This window comes from Thamnophis elegans, chromosome 10 (assembly GCF_009769535.1).
Source record: "Thamnophis elegans isolate rThaEle1 chromosome 10, rThaEle1.pri, whole genome shotgun sequence".
Lineage (NCBI taxonomy): Eukaryota > Metazoa > Chordata > Lepidosauria > Squamata > Colubridae > Thamnophis > Thamnophis elegans.
Genome location: NC_045550.1, coordinates 19,170,518 through 19,186,650, shown reverse-complemented (window position 1 = coordinate 19,186,650; position 16,133 = coordinate 19,170,518). Strand labels below are relative to the sequence as shown.

At 35.9% G+C, this 16,133-nt stretch overlaps 1 protein-coding gene across 1 annotated transcript in view; it reads right to left on the bottom strand.

The window, feature by feature from the left end:
* Positions 1 to 16,133, bottom strand: part of SORCS1 (sortilin related VPS10 domain containing receptor 1) — a 611,780-nt gene that overhangs the window by 35,362 nt on the left and 560,285 nt on the right. The window contains exons 19-20 of the mRNA XM_032225618.1: positions 6,793 to 6,979; positions 1,836 to 1,969 (exon numbers count right to left, since the gene is read on the bottom strand). Of these exons, the coding sequence (XP_032081509.1) occupies positions 1,836 to 1,969; positions 6,793 to 6,979 (321 nt within the window). The remainder of the gene's footprint in view (positions 1 to 1,835; positions 1,970 to 6,792; positions 6,980 to 16,133) is intronic.

Here is a 16,133-nt window from a genome sequence, read left to right as displayed (position 1 = left end):
GAACTGCCGCCTCCACCTCTGATCACAATAAATCAGTTGAAAAACCTCATTATTGACTGCAGAATCCAAGAAAAAGGTGATAATTTTGTCTATTAGCCAAGAGAAAATTGAGATGCGTCTCGTTAGGCTGGACTGAGTAAAAAAACTGACTTGGTCCAGTCAGAGGAGGTGTGGTCAAAATTTACATACTCAGTCTCTAGGCTAATGGACAAAGTTAACCCATGATTGGATTCCCCAAGCAGCACACAGGAGAATTGAACATTCCCATACAATTTGTATGTTTTAATGAACCCAAAGTAAACAAAATATGAAGTAAAAAGTTAAACTCATGTATTCCTTTTGTGCATCCGACCAATTCAAAATAAGAAACTTGTTAATACGGAAGGTGCACATTAGAACTTCCATTCTATTTTTTTTTTTTTTTTTGTAAAATTATTAATAAGGCCACTGAAAAATTGACTCATTAAAGGAAGACCCTTCTAACTTTTCAGTTTGGGTTAAACAGTGTTGAACAGTGGTGTTAAGCAGTGAAGTTTCCTTTCATTAGAGTGGTATCATATATTTAATTGTTACATAGCAATATTCTTTGCACAAGCTTGAAAATTATCTGTCTGCGGGTTTTCAAAGAAAAAGAAAGGATCATAAAGATTAAACAGGGAAAAGGTCAGGCTACCAAAAGGAGAAATAGAAAAGTAGTGGGGGGGATGAAGAACTAAAGAACCACATAACAATAACAATAAATGAAGGATTCTTTTCACAGAATTCTTGGTACTAAGAACTTTGTTGTCATATTTGTAAATAAATCAGTAACAACTTGTACCATATCTATGATCTCATAATGTTATCAAGTGTGTGAATAAATTACCACTGAAGGCAATCACGTTGTTTTCTAAAATAACGATAGAACATATGAACCACTATAGAAAAAGTACAGCATTGTTCCATGTAAGTATTGTGGAAGAAATTGGTCACCCATTGTACATGTAGTTTTTGACTTATGACTAATCATTTAATGACCATTCAGAAAGGATATTTTACAAGAGGCAAAGCACTTCCGACCATTCATGTGTTCTCAATGGAACATCCTTAATATAACTTGTGGTTAAAGTCCACTCTCTAATGATTTTTAAATGTCACAGTACAGCAGCTCACAACCCAAATTCATTAGAAAGAAGAAATCAGTGATAGGTAGCAAATTAAATATTGTCCATAGGCTATGCCTATGGGTGATTAATAATGCAAATGTAGCACTTTAATGCAGTGTTTCCCAGTCTTGATACTTCCAGGTGTATGTATTCAACTCTGAGAATTCTTGTTAACGGTCATGTTGGCTGTAGAGTTCTGGAATTTGAAGTCTACACACTGGGGAAATTGCCATGGTTCATAAATAATGGTTTAATATAACAGAAGTTGATTTGGGGAATCTATAATTCCAGGCTTGGAAGGTTTTTTTTTGTTTTTGTTTTTAAGTAAAGATGGTAACTATGGACATTCAATCAAAAGTCTACCCCTTTCTGGGTTATAAAGACAACCCTGAGTATAAAAAGAGTAGAAAATGGTATACTTTCAAACTCTAAATAACAGACATATGTATAAATGTGCTTGAAGCTGAACAACTACATTATTTTAAGCTACATTTTGCATAATGGGGAAAAACATTTTTTTTGTATTAAGCGAGTTAATTAAAAAAAAGCTGATTTGTATCATAAAAGTGCTGAGAATTGCTATCTGTGATTTTCAGGGCCCTGTAATCTGTTTCTTTAGTCAATTCTCCCCCATTCATAATGTGGCCATAACATTAATTAGCCATTGACTTTACTGTATAAAATACAGACCTCAGTATTGTTTCCAAACCACCAAATATATGTTAAGGTTCCAACTTGACTGGGCCATAATATTGCTGTGGCATTAACTTCTTTGTTCTTTGTTGTTACAAATGGAAGCGACAAATGGACATGCTCTAAAGGACCTAGAAATGAGGAAGAAATAAGAAAAAACGTTTTCATAAAAACATTGCCAGATTTTAAATTTTATGTTCTGCAATTTCAGTAGGACTGTAGGCTGCTTCATTTACAAACTGAAATGCTGACATTTCAGCATTATTGCAATCTGCAGAAGATAAGAGCAGTCTCACTACAGGTTGTTCATTCACGCAGAGGTGGAAGGGAAGAGAAGGGGAAACATAAAAGGAGATAGACATTGTCTAAATTCTACAAGAATCCTAACTTATGATTCCCAGAAGAATAGCTATATCATTTCAGAAAAAAGGGAATATTTTCTATTTGAAATATAGATGTTACATGTTCCCATTGTAGAAGGAATTTGAATAATAAGTTAAAGTAATCAAAGAGTTGTTTCAAAGACCTGTAAACAAATTCTGAAAATCCTTGCTACCAAGTACTACTTCAGAGTAATATTGCTGGATTATGTATATGCTATTGATAAAAATAGTATGACTTAATATGTTTCGTGATAATTATTAATGCATCATTTTGCTCACATTCAAATAAAGCAGTGTATAACTTGTGTTGAATTTTATATTTACCAACAAAGAAATAAAGGGAGACTTTATCTGAAAGTGGAAGCAGTATGTTCCGTCCCATATTTGGGTAGATCAGGTGGCCCTGATACCCCAGTCTCACTGGAAAAAACACTCAGTGTATACCCTATATGCAAACTTCCAAAGTTTGAAATCAATTTCCAGGAAAGAGCTGGAATTCCATAGAATAATGTGTATATATACATAAGAATGATGTCACTGAATGAAAGTGTTCTGTTTCTTAGCTGTCAACGTGCATAAAAACATTACATAGGATCTTCATATATAAAAATAGATAAATTTCTCCTCCTTTCGCCCAAGGTGGATGGGAAGTCATGTAAAATCTCATGTATTAGGACATGACATATGTACTGTAACATCTATATTTCTCTGGTGTGATAACTTATGAAAAGCGATATAGACTGTACATACAAGTGCTGATTCAAAATGAATGTATGTATGTATGTATGTATGTATGTATGTATGTATATATTCATTCTTCATTAAAGGATCTGCTGTTTCTGATATTGGTTTGGGGGGAAAATTCACCGAAGCAGGTAGTTCTGATTAACTATTACAAGATAAAAAGACAGATTTAAAAATGCAGTTTTGGAACAGCAGATGGTGTTGTACTACTATTTACATGAATAGTTAGCAATGTTTAAGTATCTAACAAAAGTTTGAAAATTATTTGTGCTGTTTAAATTAAAAAGGGTTGCATTCAGAAGTATTAATTAGTTCCATGAAGCCTATATGCTGGTGACTCTATGTTCTAAACTGGTGGTTATTAAGGGATTGTGCAGATACCAATAGGAATGGAGCTATTTGGAACTGGTTATTTCTGAGGCAAAGATACAATTTACAGGTTGCTTTCTAAAATGCACTTTGTGTACACACTCTGTTGTGTAACAGAGTCTAGGGGCTTTATTGGGGAAGGGGTGGGGGATATTATATTATTCAAGACTTGGAAAAAGTAATTGAATCAAATAATTTAAAAACTATTGTTGTAGAAATTCAATTGAAAAGTATGAGAACTGTGCTATGTAGAAGAAAGGTGTATTTCCCTAAAAAATTAAATATTAGGTGATATGAAAATACTTCATCTGTCACTAGAGGAAACATTGGTGTGATTAGTTGAAGTATCCCTGTAAATTATGCTCATTCATTATAGATTTCCCACAGTTGAATGGCATTGCATACCACAATAATTCTTTTGAAGTTGTTATTCTATTTCATATCTCATTAACCTTTCATTAGTTGCTTTCTAAAATGGATGTTTCACTGTTCTAATAACTTTAAAGCAAAGATTAGTAGTGTGATAGATTTGTATTCTCCATCACTGGAATTTTCTTTCTGTCCTTAAAAACAAACAACACTCATGAGGAGTCAGTAGGATGTAAGTGTTAAAGAACTAGATTAAGCATTTAATCTGTCACTAAAATATGACATGGAGAAAGAACAAGTAAAAATTATATGATAAAGTAGATAAAAAAATCTTTAAAAGCACAATAAGTATAAAATTATGAGAGGAATTATGTAGAAAATAATAAATGAAACAAAATTATTAACAATGCTTATGAGGAAAATTGGTATAAAATCCTTAATTTATGTAATAGATCCATTTATAATTAAATAGATAAAGCAAGTAACAAAAAAGGGGTAAATGTCAGTATAAAGAAGCAACTTTGTATTACATGCAGTGGTTATGTAAAAAAAGACACCTCATAAGTATTGGAAATAAATATATAACATTAAACAAATAACGAAAGAGAATGTTGCCCATGGTACCAGAGGGGAAGCAAAACTTGGAGAATATGCAACAGTATCAAAACTGATTTATCTATCTGCCTGCCTGCCTGCCTGCCTTCCTTCCTTCCTGCCTGCCTGCCTGCCTGCCTGCCTGCCTGCCTGCCTGCCTGCCTGCCTGCCTACCTACCTACCTACCTACCTACGTACCTATCATATGTCTAAAATTTCCAGTAGAAAAGATTGTAGTCTAGTGAGGAAACCCAGGTTCTAGTACTTTTTTAGGCATGGATATGCCAGAATGACTTTGGCCCAAGAAGGAGAATGGGAAATCAAGACAAATCTATCTACTGTGCTGACCAGCCTTTTAGGTGTTCATTCTATAGCGAATTAATTCAAGATGAATAACACATATGAAATCATTTAAATGGCCCAAACTGGAAAAAAACACCTTGGTATTGTTAAATGAGATCTCCTAAGATACAAGGCAAGAATATTGAAATCTCACAGGGTTCTATACCCTCACATGAAATTTCAGTCCTTATCTGAGATTGCATGAGATCCTGGACATTAGATCATCAATAACCTATTAGACTGTAGTAATTTTAAATTTAGTTTTAGTTTGGTTTCACTGCATGATGATACATCATGGTATCACACAAATATAGAATTAGTTCTCTGTGTAAAATACAGAATAAACTCACTTTCCTATGCCAGAATAAAAACTTCTAAGGAGTTCTACCGCTACACACACTGTTTATAAATTTAATCCTTGAAACATTGAAGAGAACATCACATCCTATGCAGTTTAAGATCTGACAAGGAATGTAATAAATTATATGATGTTGAAACACACAGAGCAATTACATGGCTGCAATCCGTTACCAGATTGGAATGACACAGACAATGACATTTCTGCTTCAGGTCATGGCCTGCATAAACAAAAAGGTTTTCCATCAAGTAGCCTTGTTAACTTGCATATAAAGTGTGACACGATGGCAAAATCTTTCTTAGCAAACAGCAGCAGATTGCTTGGCTGTGTGTTACTGTGGTTAGGTTATTTGGGATATTATCCTATCTCTCCACTTATGATTAATTTTGGGGTGTAAGCAACTAGCTTATATGCATAAAGTGGAAATGAAATTTTAAGAAGTTCAATTTTGAAGTTACATAATTAACTTTTCTAAAATTTCACCAACGTCTTTCTGAGACTTTTCTATCATATTTTTCCAAAGTTCAAGTCAGATTTTGAAGAAGCAAAAAACAGGGGTATTGACACTTTTGAACTTTAGTGTTTAACAATACAAGCAAGAATAATATCATAGACAACAAAAACAAACAAATAAATGGATCATCAACCAAATCAGTTCAGAGTTCTAACTTGAAATTATCTGGCTTTAGACAAATTACAAAGACTTAGATCTCTGGAAAAGACTGAGAAAAGTGAAATAAAGGTGGATGAACTCAATTACAGTAGTAATGTATATACCACTGGAAGACCAGGTTAAGGATAGATCATCGTGATGGAAAAAAATCTATGCAGTTGCTAGGAGTTGAAAACAACTTGATGGCACATAATAATTAAACAAATAAATCTCAAAAATTAACTCTGAAAAACTTGCTATTTGATCTTTTATGTTTAAATTTAAAGCAATTATATGGCATCTTATTTTGTTCTATTTAATTAAACTGCTTTGTACATTATAAACAGTTGCATATTTTATAAATTCATCAATACCCATAAATTTCATTTTCTCTTTCTTTTGAAGCAATATTGGAAACAAAAGTAAAACAAATTATTCAGTCCCATAAAGGGGTACGGGATCTACACATTTTATATCCAAATCCCAGTAGCAAGCAACATTCCCAGGGAAACAATAATCATATTCCTAAGAGTGGTGAATTCATCAGGTATCATGGTAAAATATCTAGCCAGAATGGTCTTGGACAAATGTCTTGGACAAATGTCCTAGTACTCCAGGCTTGAAAGGCTGGCAGAGCCTTTCAAGTAACCAGATGGTCTAGATCTCTTCCAGGTTTAAAACAATTCAATTTTAATAGAAATAAAAACAATAAGTTAAATGAAGTTATAGAAAGAAAAGTATGATAAAACTAAAACAAAGTTTTTAAAAATCCAAGCCTAAGTTTAAACGTAAGATCTTTTTGAACTTAAGGCATTAGCCAAATTACTTTCTATTCTTTTACACTGGCCCTGGGTTATGAAACAAGGCTTCAACATGATACAAATTCATGAAAAATTATACTTCTGAAGTTACATGAATCACTAAATCAGACCATCATAAATCATAGCCTAAAGCAATTCCTATTTGTTTTCTGGTTCTTTTCCCTTTCCACCCACTTTTCTAATTCTCGATTCATCTCTAAAATATGTTTGCATCAAATAAAACCTAACACCTGTACCATCAACAATATTTATCAAAAGCAGAACATCTAAATTGACATCAATTTATCCTTAAGGTATTGTTATACCAACAGTAATTACATACAATTTACATGCAAATACAAGACTGCAGTGTCAGTCCCCAGGCTGTTTCTGATCTGTGCAGTTACACGGAAGATGCCAACATTTTGATAGATGTGCCTGATTCCTTCTTCTGTTGAGCTCAGATTGGCATATGACACAGCACTACCATCTCCAAAATCCACGCGGATTATTGATCTTTGAATGTCACCCTAAATAGGAGAGCAGGAAGGAAACCAGAGATTAATGAAAATGCTGCAAAATTAGAGACAATTGAATGAATGCTCACCCTTCTTGTCTATTAATTGTCCTGGATGGATAGGCTGCTTTCAGAATTCAGAATTCAAACCTTTATTATCAGAGTACAACATGTGTACAATGAGATTGGCTGAGTCTCCTTTCGTGCATCCCCCCCACACCCCAACATAATACAACTCACAGTGAAAGACAGAAAATCCCTAGCCCAGTGAATCCTACTAGCAAAGTTACAAATGTCTTCAGTTTGGAAGTAGAAAACTTTGTTTCCAGGATCTAGTGAAATCCCTAAAGCTAAAGAAAGACTAAAATATTTAAAGGCAGAGAACACAGTACAGTGAAGAGAAAGCATTCTTTATGACAGTACACAGTACAGTGAAGAGAAAGCATTTCAGTATAGGGACTTTCCTTTTAAATTTCATTTAAAGAAGTTAATTTTGGTCGGTGGCCAGACTTCTGTTAACAAAACATGGGAATAAATTAAGATAAAATAATTAAAATAAAATGGAATCAAAAATAAATTGAATACAGCCTGGACAAATGAAACTTTCCTACTTCTTGGAACAGTGAGACTCTTAACACAAAGGCCTTAGTGAAAAGACCCCCATAAATAAAGCTAGAAATATATAAACAACAAGAGGATTAACTATTATTAGGAGCCGAGGTGGTGCAGTGGTTAGGGTGCAGTACTGCAGGCCACTTCAGCTGACTGTTATCTGCAGTTCAGCGGTTCTAATCTCACCGGCTCAAGGTTGACTCAGCCTTCCATCCTTCCGAGGTGGGTGAAATGAGGACCCAGACTGTGGGGGCAATATGCTGACTCTGTAAACCGCTTAGAGAGGGCTGAAAGCCCTATGAAGCGGTATATAAGTCCAACTGCTATTGCTATTGCTATTATTGTTATTCTTAAACCTGAAGGAAGTTTAATCAACTCAAACTGTACTTAATGAGGTCCTACTGAAACTTGCTAGCTATTAAACAAAACTTGATGACAGAGCATCATTATGTTCAGCTAAAACATAACTGAAATAAAGGAAGGAGTACAGCCTGGAAAATGAAAGTGAGGTAAGAAAGGTGATCAAAAAAGCAACATTGAAATCTGATTCAAGGTATCTTTCATTTGTTATATTCTACAAATACACACACATACACACACACAAACACACACACACACACAAATATATCCAGGATCCATTAGAGTTGTGGAGCCAATGCATTTAAATAAATACAAATAAATTTTAAAAGTCCATCTCTTACTGAGAAATTTCATATAAGGCAGTGTGCATATGGGCCTGCATGCACATGTACTCTATGACAGAGATAGAGACATTTTTATGCTGTAATATCGTTATAAATATTTGAATATGATCATTCTATTCGTCCTTTACAAATAGCACAGTTATCTGTGTGTTTAACTGGAAGCAATTCTCAATTTTATTCTAGGTTAAATATGCAAAGAACTGTATCGCTATTTTATGCAAACTTCTTATGCAGAAAGAAATAATGAAAGCTCTCTCTCTAAAGAAAACACTTTATCTGGCATCAACAGGAAGTTGATATTTATGCATGCCTTTGAAAGGTCATTTTAGTGCTTAAAATTGGCACATTAAAATCTGGTGCAAAGATTAAAACCAAAAAATAATTTTGGCATTGAAATAGTATCAAAATGTACAAAATTACTTTTGTTGGTTTATGTATATGCAAATTTAATTTGAAAAGCCATGAGAGTAGAAGATACATGCATTTTTATCTTCCAGTCTGTGTGTGTGTTTGTGTGTGTGTGTGTGTGTGTGTGCGCGTGCATGTTAAGGTGACCAGATTTTCAGATTGGTAAAGAGGGACACCTTTGACCGGGGGGGGGGGTGTTGATTAAAAATTTTATACGGAGCCACAAAAATTTTCATACAACGCAAAAATAGTATTGTAATATTTTTTTTTATTTCAACATAACTACAATTTACAAATATAAATTGTAATTGTTGCCAAACATCAAAATTTTGATCACGTGACCATGAGGATGCTGCAATGGTCTCTAAGTGTGAAAATGGTCACTAAGTGTGAAAAATGGTCATCAGTCACTTTTTTCAATGCCATTGTAACTTTGGTCACTATACCACCTTTCTGGCCACAGTTCTTAAGTGAATAACTGTAGCTGAAAAGTTAGTAACATAAGTGAATCTGGTTTCCCCATTTGACTTTGTCAAAAGGTGATTATATGACCCCAGAACACTGAAACCATCATAAATACGAATCTGTTGCCAAACATCAAAATTTTGATCACGTGACCATGAGGATGCTGCAACAGTTGCTAAGTGTGAAAATGGTCGCTAAGTGTGAAAAATGGTAATCAGTCACTTTTTTCAATGCCATTGTAACCTTGGTCACTAAGCCCATTATACCACCTTTCTTGCCACAGTTCTTAAGTGAATAACTGCAGCTGGTATTTTGTATTTTGGATAGAATCTTTTTTTAAATAGCCTAAGACAATTTAAAAAAAGAATCCACACAGAATAAATTGAAGTAAAACATTTCAAACTATTCTTTCTATGCACAATATATTTCAAAGTATTGTGCATAGAATTTTTAAACATGGTTTCACTTCAATTTATTTTGGATAGAATCTTTTTTTTTTTTAATTTTTATTAGTAAAAGAAAAATACAACAACCAATAGCTGGTAAAAAACAATACAACATCCACTGTTTTGCTTTACATTTGTTTGCATTTCAAGACATTCCCGTAATATCAAAATCCTTATGGGCATCAAAGGTTAGGTATCTTCTTCCCTCCCTCCCTCTCTCCTTCCCTTGTTTCTTCTTTCCCACTCCCCTTCCTTCCCTCCCTCCTTCTCTCCTTCCCTCCCTCCTTCCCACCTTTCTTTTCCTTTCCTCCTTTCCTTCCTCTCCTTCCTCTCCCTTTCCTCTCTTCATCCCCCCTCCTTCTCTCATACCTTCCCTCCCTTTCTTCCCTCCTTCCTATCTACTCTCCTTCACTCCTTCCTTCCCTCCTTCTTTCCCACCTTGCTTCCCTACCTTCTTCCCTCCCTCCTTCCTATCCCACTTTCTTCTCTTTCTTCTCTCCTTCCTTCTTTCCACCTCTCCCTTCCCTTCTCTCCTTTCTTTTCCTCCTTTTTAACCTTCCCTCCCTTCTTCTACCTTTCCCTTTTCCCTGTTCCTCTCCTTTCTCCTCTCCATCCTGTCTTTCCTACTGCCCCTCCCTCCCTCCAATCTAACCTTTGTTGCATTTGCACATTTTCCTCTACTGAGGACGACCTGGTTCTCTTTCCTTTCCTTATTTAAAAACAGGCCAGCTTTACAGAGTGCAAGATGAAAAATTATTTCCATCTCCCATTGCTCGTCTCACCTTACCTAGAATGAAACTTGGTTGCTAATTTCGTGCAGGTAGTTGTAACGGATTACCTATCAGCTTTTCAAGTTTTTCCAACGTTGTGGTCAATGATGTAGATGTTAATACAAAGAACTGAGCAAATTGAAATGGTGAAATTAGTCAGGGAAATATTTTGCAAAGAAACTTTGCCACCATTTTGGAGCAGACCTCCAACCTCTGTGCCCCTCCCCTCCAGAAAATCCAGGAAGTAACACTCGCAATCTCTCTAGCCAAGTGTTTCCTGCAGCTCTATGGTACTTGGTCATTTTTTCTTATAAAATGAGGTAAAAGGGGCATGGGGGGGTCCGTTTTGTTGCTTTAACGTTTTAATATCTTCAATAAAAGTACTGAGACAGAGAGAGGGATTAGACAGGGTGTCTTTTGTCTTGCCCCGGTTAGGATTTCTTAAGCAAATCCACTGGGCTTTCAACATGAAATCAGAAAATCGGGACTTTTTAAAAATGGCCCTGTGGGAGGAGGGCTTCCTGTGGGAGGAGCCTGTCGCCGAAGGAGCTCAACGGAGCCCCTCTCAGAGTTCTGGTCTGTATATCTAATTAAGATCAATAGATATCACCCCTTTCTGGCAGAAAGGGGCAGGCAGAAGCTCAGGTGCTAGGATTTATTCGTAGTTCACAGCCCCCTTTCTTTTTTTTTGGGGCTGCGAACGGAGAAGAGATCCAGCGTAACTGAGCTCTTATCTCCAGCCAGTTCCTCGCAGCTGCCTTTTTGCAGCCCTAGACAGGCGACCCCCCCACTCAGGACAATGATAAATTGTTTAAAGCAACTTAAGCTAACACGAGCGGGTCTCACTCCTGTGATGTTTTTTTTTTATAACTATCTAAACACCAGCCTTGTTTTTCCTTTGAAACTTCTCTGTGCAATTGGGATACAAAATGGCGTTTTTACTGTGTTGGTGATTGATGACGTAATTAACCGGCTTTATCTCCCCGGAGACTGCTACTCATTAACAAGCAAAATCTACAAATAATTTATTGAGAACTGACCAGCTGAAGACACTGTTTATCTGTTTATTCTCAGCTTTTATCTATAATGCCTCCCAGGTCTAAGCAGGCAAAAAAATCCCCCCCGCATGTGCTTAAAGAACTTGTTAGTAAATCGCTGCCTTTGTCTCCTACACCACCTACTGGAGATTCCTTGACACAGGAGCTTTTCTTTCAAATAATTAATGACTTTAAACAAGAAATTAAAGAATTTGTGCTGGATTTATGCGATAAAATACAGACTAAAATTGCCCAAATAAAGGCGGATATGTTTGAAGTTACGTCTACTTTGACAGATTATATCGAAGAAATGGAGACTAAACTGGAAACTTTGGAGGGGGCTAATTTTAATTTGACTTCTAATATCCAAGCATTACAACAAGAGATTAGAGATACTCAAACACAATTTACAATGATAAATTATAACAGAAAGGCGTCTGCAATAAGAGTCAGAGGACTGCCCGAAAAGAAAGGAGAGAACTTGAAACAGACGTTTGTAGAAGCTTTCAGCCAAGCGGTGGGAGGTCCGGGACTCAATTTTGATTGGAATATTCGAAAAATCTATCGCCAGAATTCGCGTGTAGCAGAGCAACGACAGCTTCCAAGAGACATAATTATATACTTTTTCACAAGAGAATCCAGAAATGCGATCACTCAAAAGTTTTACAATAACAGGCTCCGAATCGATGGCCATGATTTGTTTGTCTTTAAAGAAATCCCGCTCCAGATGCTGCAAGCAAGGAGAGGCTATACTTTTTTAACCCAAGAACTTAGAAATCGTCAAATACAGTATAAATGGGAAGCTCCAGTTGGAATCACAGTTACATTTGAAAATCAAAGATTTCGTATTAATTCTGTTTCGGAAGCTCGGGACTTTTATTATAAAACTCTGAAGGCGGGGCTTCTTGACTCACTCGGAAACGCGGAAGGACAAGGTGAAGGAAAGACAAGCAGCAAGTCACTTGGTTACAAGAAGGAGGGAGTTGTTCTCCCCCTACTGGAGAGGCAGAAGAGCGGAAACTGAGGATTCAGTCATATTTTCAAAGCAGCGGGACACGTGGTTATAAGGGAGAGGGTAGCCTTCTCTTTCCGAAAGGGCAGAAGAGTAAAGAATATAGATCCAGCGATGTCTTTAAAATACTTTCTAAGCTTTTGGACTGATTAAAACTTTAGGATTTCTGTTTGGTATGAAATGGTAAAGCTGTGTACTGATGAGGAATGGAAAGAAGCATTGCTTATTCTAGACAGATATTATACGGGACTTTTACAAGACTTATTTGAATCTCAATCCAAACTGCGCATGAAGTGTTTTCTGTGAGGAAAGCGGGGACTAAGATTTATTTGAATTGCGGTTTGGGATGAATGGAGTTGGGAGGAGTGGGGCAGAAAGGAAGGTGGAGCGGGATATTGATGAAGGGATCTTGGGATTGAATGAACTGGTATGGATTTTGGGCACACATTTTATGGATTTACATGCTTGAAGTATAACATAAAAAGCTCAGGATTTTAAAGTGAAGAGCGAGATCCTAATCTTATGCAATTTGGGCTTGGGAGGAATGGAGACGTGAAACGAAGGGTAGGAAGATGAGTAGCGAAAGTATGATTAGACTGCTCTGTATTTGAAGATAAATTGATTTTTGTATAAACTAATATTTGAATATAAGGTTAAGAAAGGCTATCTGGAGAGTCTACAGGAAGATGGGGGTAAATATCAAAGAAGTAAGGGACGAGGACAAAATATAAATGGAATGATTCACACTGTTTAAATTTTAAGAATGATGGGAGGCTGAGCATAATGCAAAAGATTTTTAAATTTTTTTTTTTATTTACTTTTTCGGTTTTTTTTTCTTTTTCTTTTTCGGAGTGTTCTTTTTATTTTATTTTCATTATTATTGTTAATAAGATATTTTGAAGGTGAATGGTACTGAACTGTGCCGGGTGTGGGACCTGGGAAGTCGGAGGGGGTTAGGGAGGGGGGTTCATTGGGGGTGGGTGGGCGGGTGGAGATATAGTTTCAATATATAGAATAAGAAGAATACACTTGTATACTGTTGATCCTTATATTTTCTTTTTCTTTTTCTCTTTTTTTTTCTTTTTGCTTTTTTCCTTTCCTTTTTCTTTTTAGCGTAACTGAATAGATTAAGGAATAGAGAAATGCACCATAGTGAGAAGTAGAGGAAAGGAAGAGGGAGAAGTAAGGAGGGAGGAAGAGGGGAATGTAAGGAGGATGAGAGGGGAAGGAGGGTGAGGAAGGCGAGAAAGGAAGATAGGAGGGGAAAGGGAAGTAGGAGGGGTGATCGTTGGAGGGAGAAAGGAAAGTTGGAGGGGGAGAAGAAGGGGTGTATGAAAGCGATAGGTTGGGTTTATGAGTTGTGTTTAGGTTGGGGTTTTTCTTTTCTTACTATTATATTATTATTATTGCAAATATCCAGTATATAAGTGAATGTACAAAATTGAAAATGAAAATGAATAAAACATTTAATAAAAAAAAAAAATGGCCCGGGACACGGGATAAATTGTTATAAAGCGTGATTGTCCCGCCTGGTCACCTTAATGTGTATGTATGTATGTATGTATGTATGTATGTATGTATGTATGTATGTAAACATTTGATGAATTATCAACAGCTGTTGATAGAACCTTCAAAAAGATTGAAATAAATTGTGGAATTTTATTAAAGGTGATGCAAAATATCTACAAATATATGTCTCTCTTATTACTAAAATCTGATAGATGAAATTTAGTATATATTGCTATCTGAAGGGGAAAAAGTAATTTGTAAGCTCGGCACAAGGTGTTCTTACCAAGATTTCCTGCTGGGGGAGAATTGGCATCTTCTTCGGGTAGACCCATATCTGCTACTCAAAAGTTTCTTTTATGGGAAGAATTGAACTGGCTCTAAAAGTTCCTTTCTTCACCATAATTGCTTAAATATTTGAACTGAAAATGCTTTCTGCCCATTAAATACAATTCAGGCTCTAGCAGATTTCTGAAAAGGGCACATCAAAAAGCTGACATTTAAATATCTGAAGCACCAGGACAAGGAAGCAAAAGTAAAGTATGCAACCAGTGAGATATTTTTCCGTCACAAATGAAATTACTCAGGGAAAACAGAGGAGGGAGCAGAGAAAGAGGGCCTGTTGTAAACAAGTTTTAACCTGTATTGTTTTCCATACATATTTTCCTGTGCTCTGAGGAACATAATTTCTATATAATGAAGGTTATTACTAATATATATATGTTTTATATTACACTAGAAAGGTAGGAATACAGAGCAATAGCTTTCTCCTTAAAAATTATTTTATCACTAAGCTAAATCTTATAGCAATAGATGAACTGTGAACATTCAAGTGAATTTCTCAATTTACTCTAATCTTTCAACTTTTGGCAACTGGCTTGATTTGGTTCCAATCAATGAATAAATTTATACATACACATACACAACACAGCACTTACATAACAAATCTAGTCAGAATGCTTAAAGAAGTGCTTGGAATACATTTTATACTGAATGCTACTTAATGTTAGTAATCAAATCAAGTAGTCAAGTAATAACTTTACAAACGAAACACATTTTGCTACATCTTTTGTCTTTCAAAGCTCCATTTTGTAAAGGTTGGTTTTAATAATAGAATAATAAGAGTTGGAAGGGACCATGGAGCTCTTCTAGTCCAACCTCCTGTACAAGCAGAAGACTATATTATTCTAGACAAATGGCTGACCAATCTCTTTTTAAAAAGCTACAGCAATGGAACACCCACAACTTCTGAATGCAAGCTGTTCCACTGATTAATTGTTCTAACTGTCTCCTTAGTTCTAGGTTGGTTCTCTCCTTGATTAGTTTCCATTCATTGCTTTTTGTCTCGCTTTCTGGTGCTTTGGAAAACAGATTGATTCCTCTTCTTTGTAACAGCCCCTCAAATATTGGAACACTGCTATCATATGAATCCTAGTTCTTATTTTCACTGGACTAGACCAGAGGTGGGTTGCTGCTGGTTTGGCCTGGATCAGCCGACTGGTAGTAGCGGGGGCGGGAAGCTCCGCCCATCTGCCCGGATGCTTGTGCAGAAGTGTGGTGCGCGAGCACGCCTAAACCGGTAGTAAAAAAATTAGCAACCTACCTCTGGACTAGACATCCAATTCCTGCAACTGTTTTTCATGTTTTAGCTTACAGCCCCCTAATCATAATTGTTTTTCTTTTCTCTGCACTTTAGAAAGTCTCAAATGTTTTTTATATTTGGCAACCAAAACTGGATGCAATATTCCAAGTGTTACATTCACATGATCTTGATCCTCTGCCTCTATTGATGCACTGATTGCATTGGCTTTTTGGGTGGCTGTGACACACTGCTGGCTCATATGCAAGTGGTTATCTACTAACACTCCTTTTGTGTGAAGACAGAAATAAAGAATGAATTAAGCAACTCTGCTTCTCTGCCTGCTATCTATCGTTTCCTTGCCATTTTCTCCCACTAGTTGGCCATTTGTTTCCTTGACCTTTTTCTTGTTTTTTACATGTTTAAAGAAACTTTTTTAAATTTATTTTTGACAGTTGTTGCAAGTCTTAGTTCTGAGCCTTAGCTTTCCTGACTTCATCATTGCAGATTCTGGCTATATGCTACTATTCTGCTTTTGATATACAGTATGTGTCTCTTTCCATTTTTTATACTTATTCTTTTTGTCTTTCAGTTTATCAGAGAGCTCTTTATGCAACATTTATTTGAC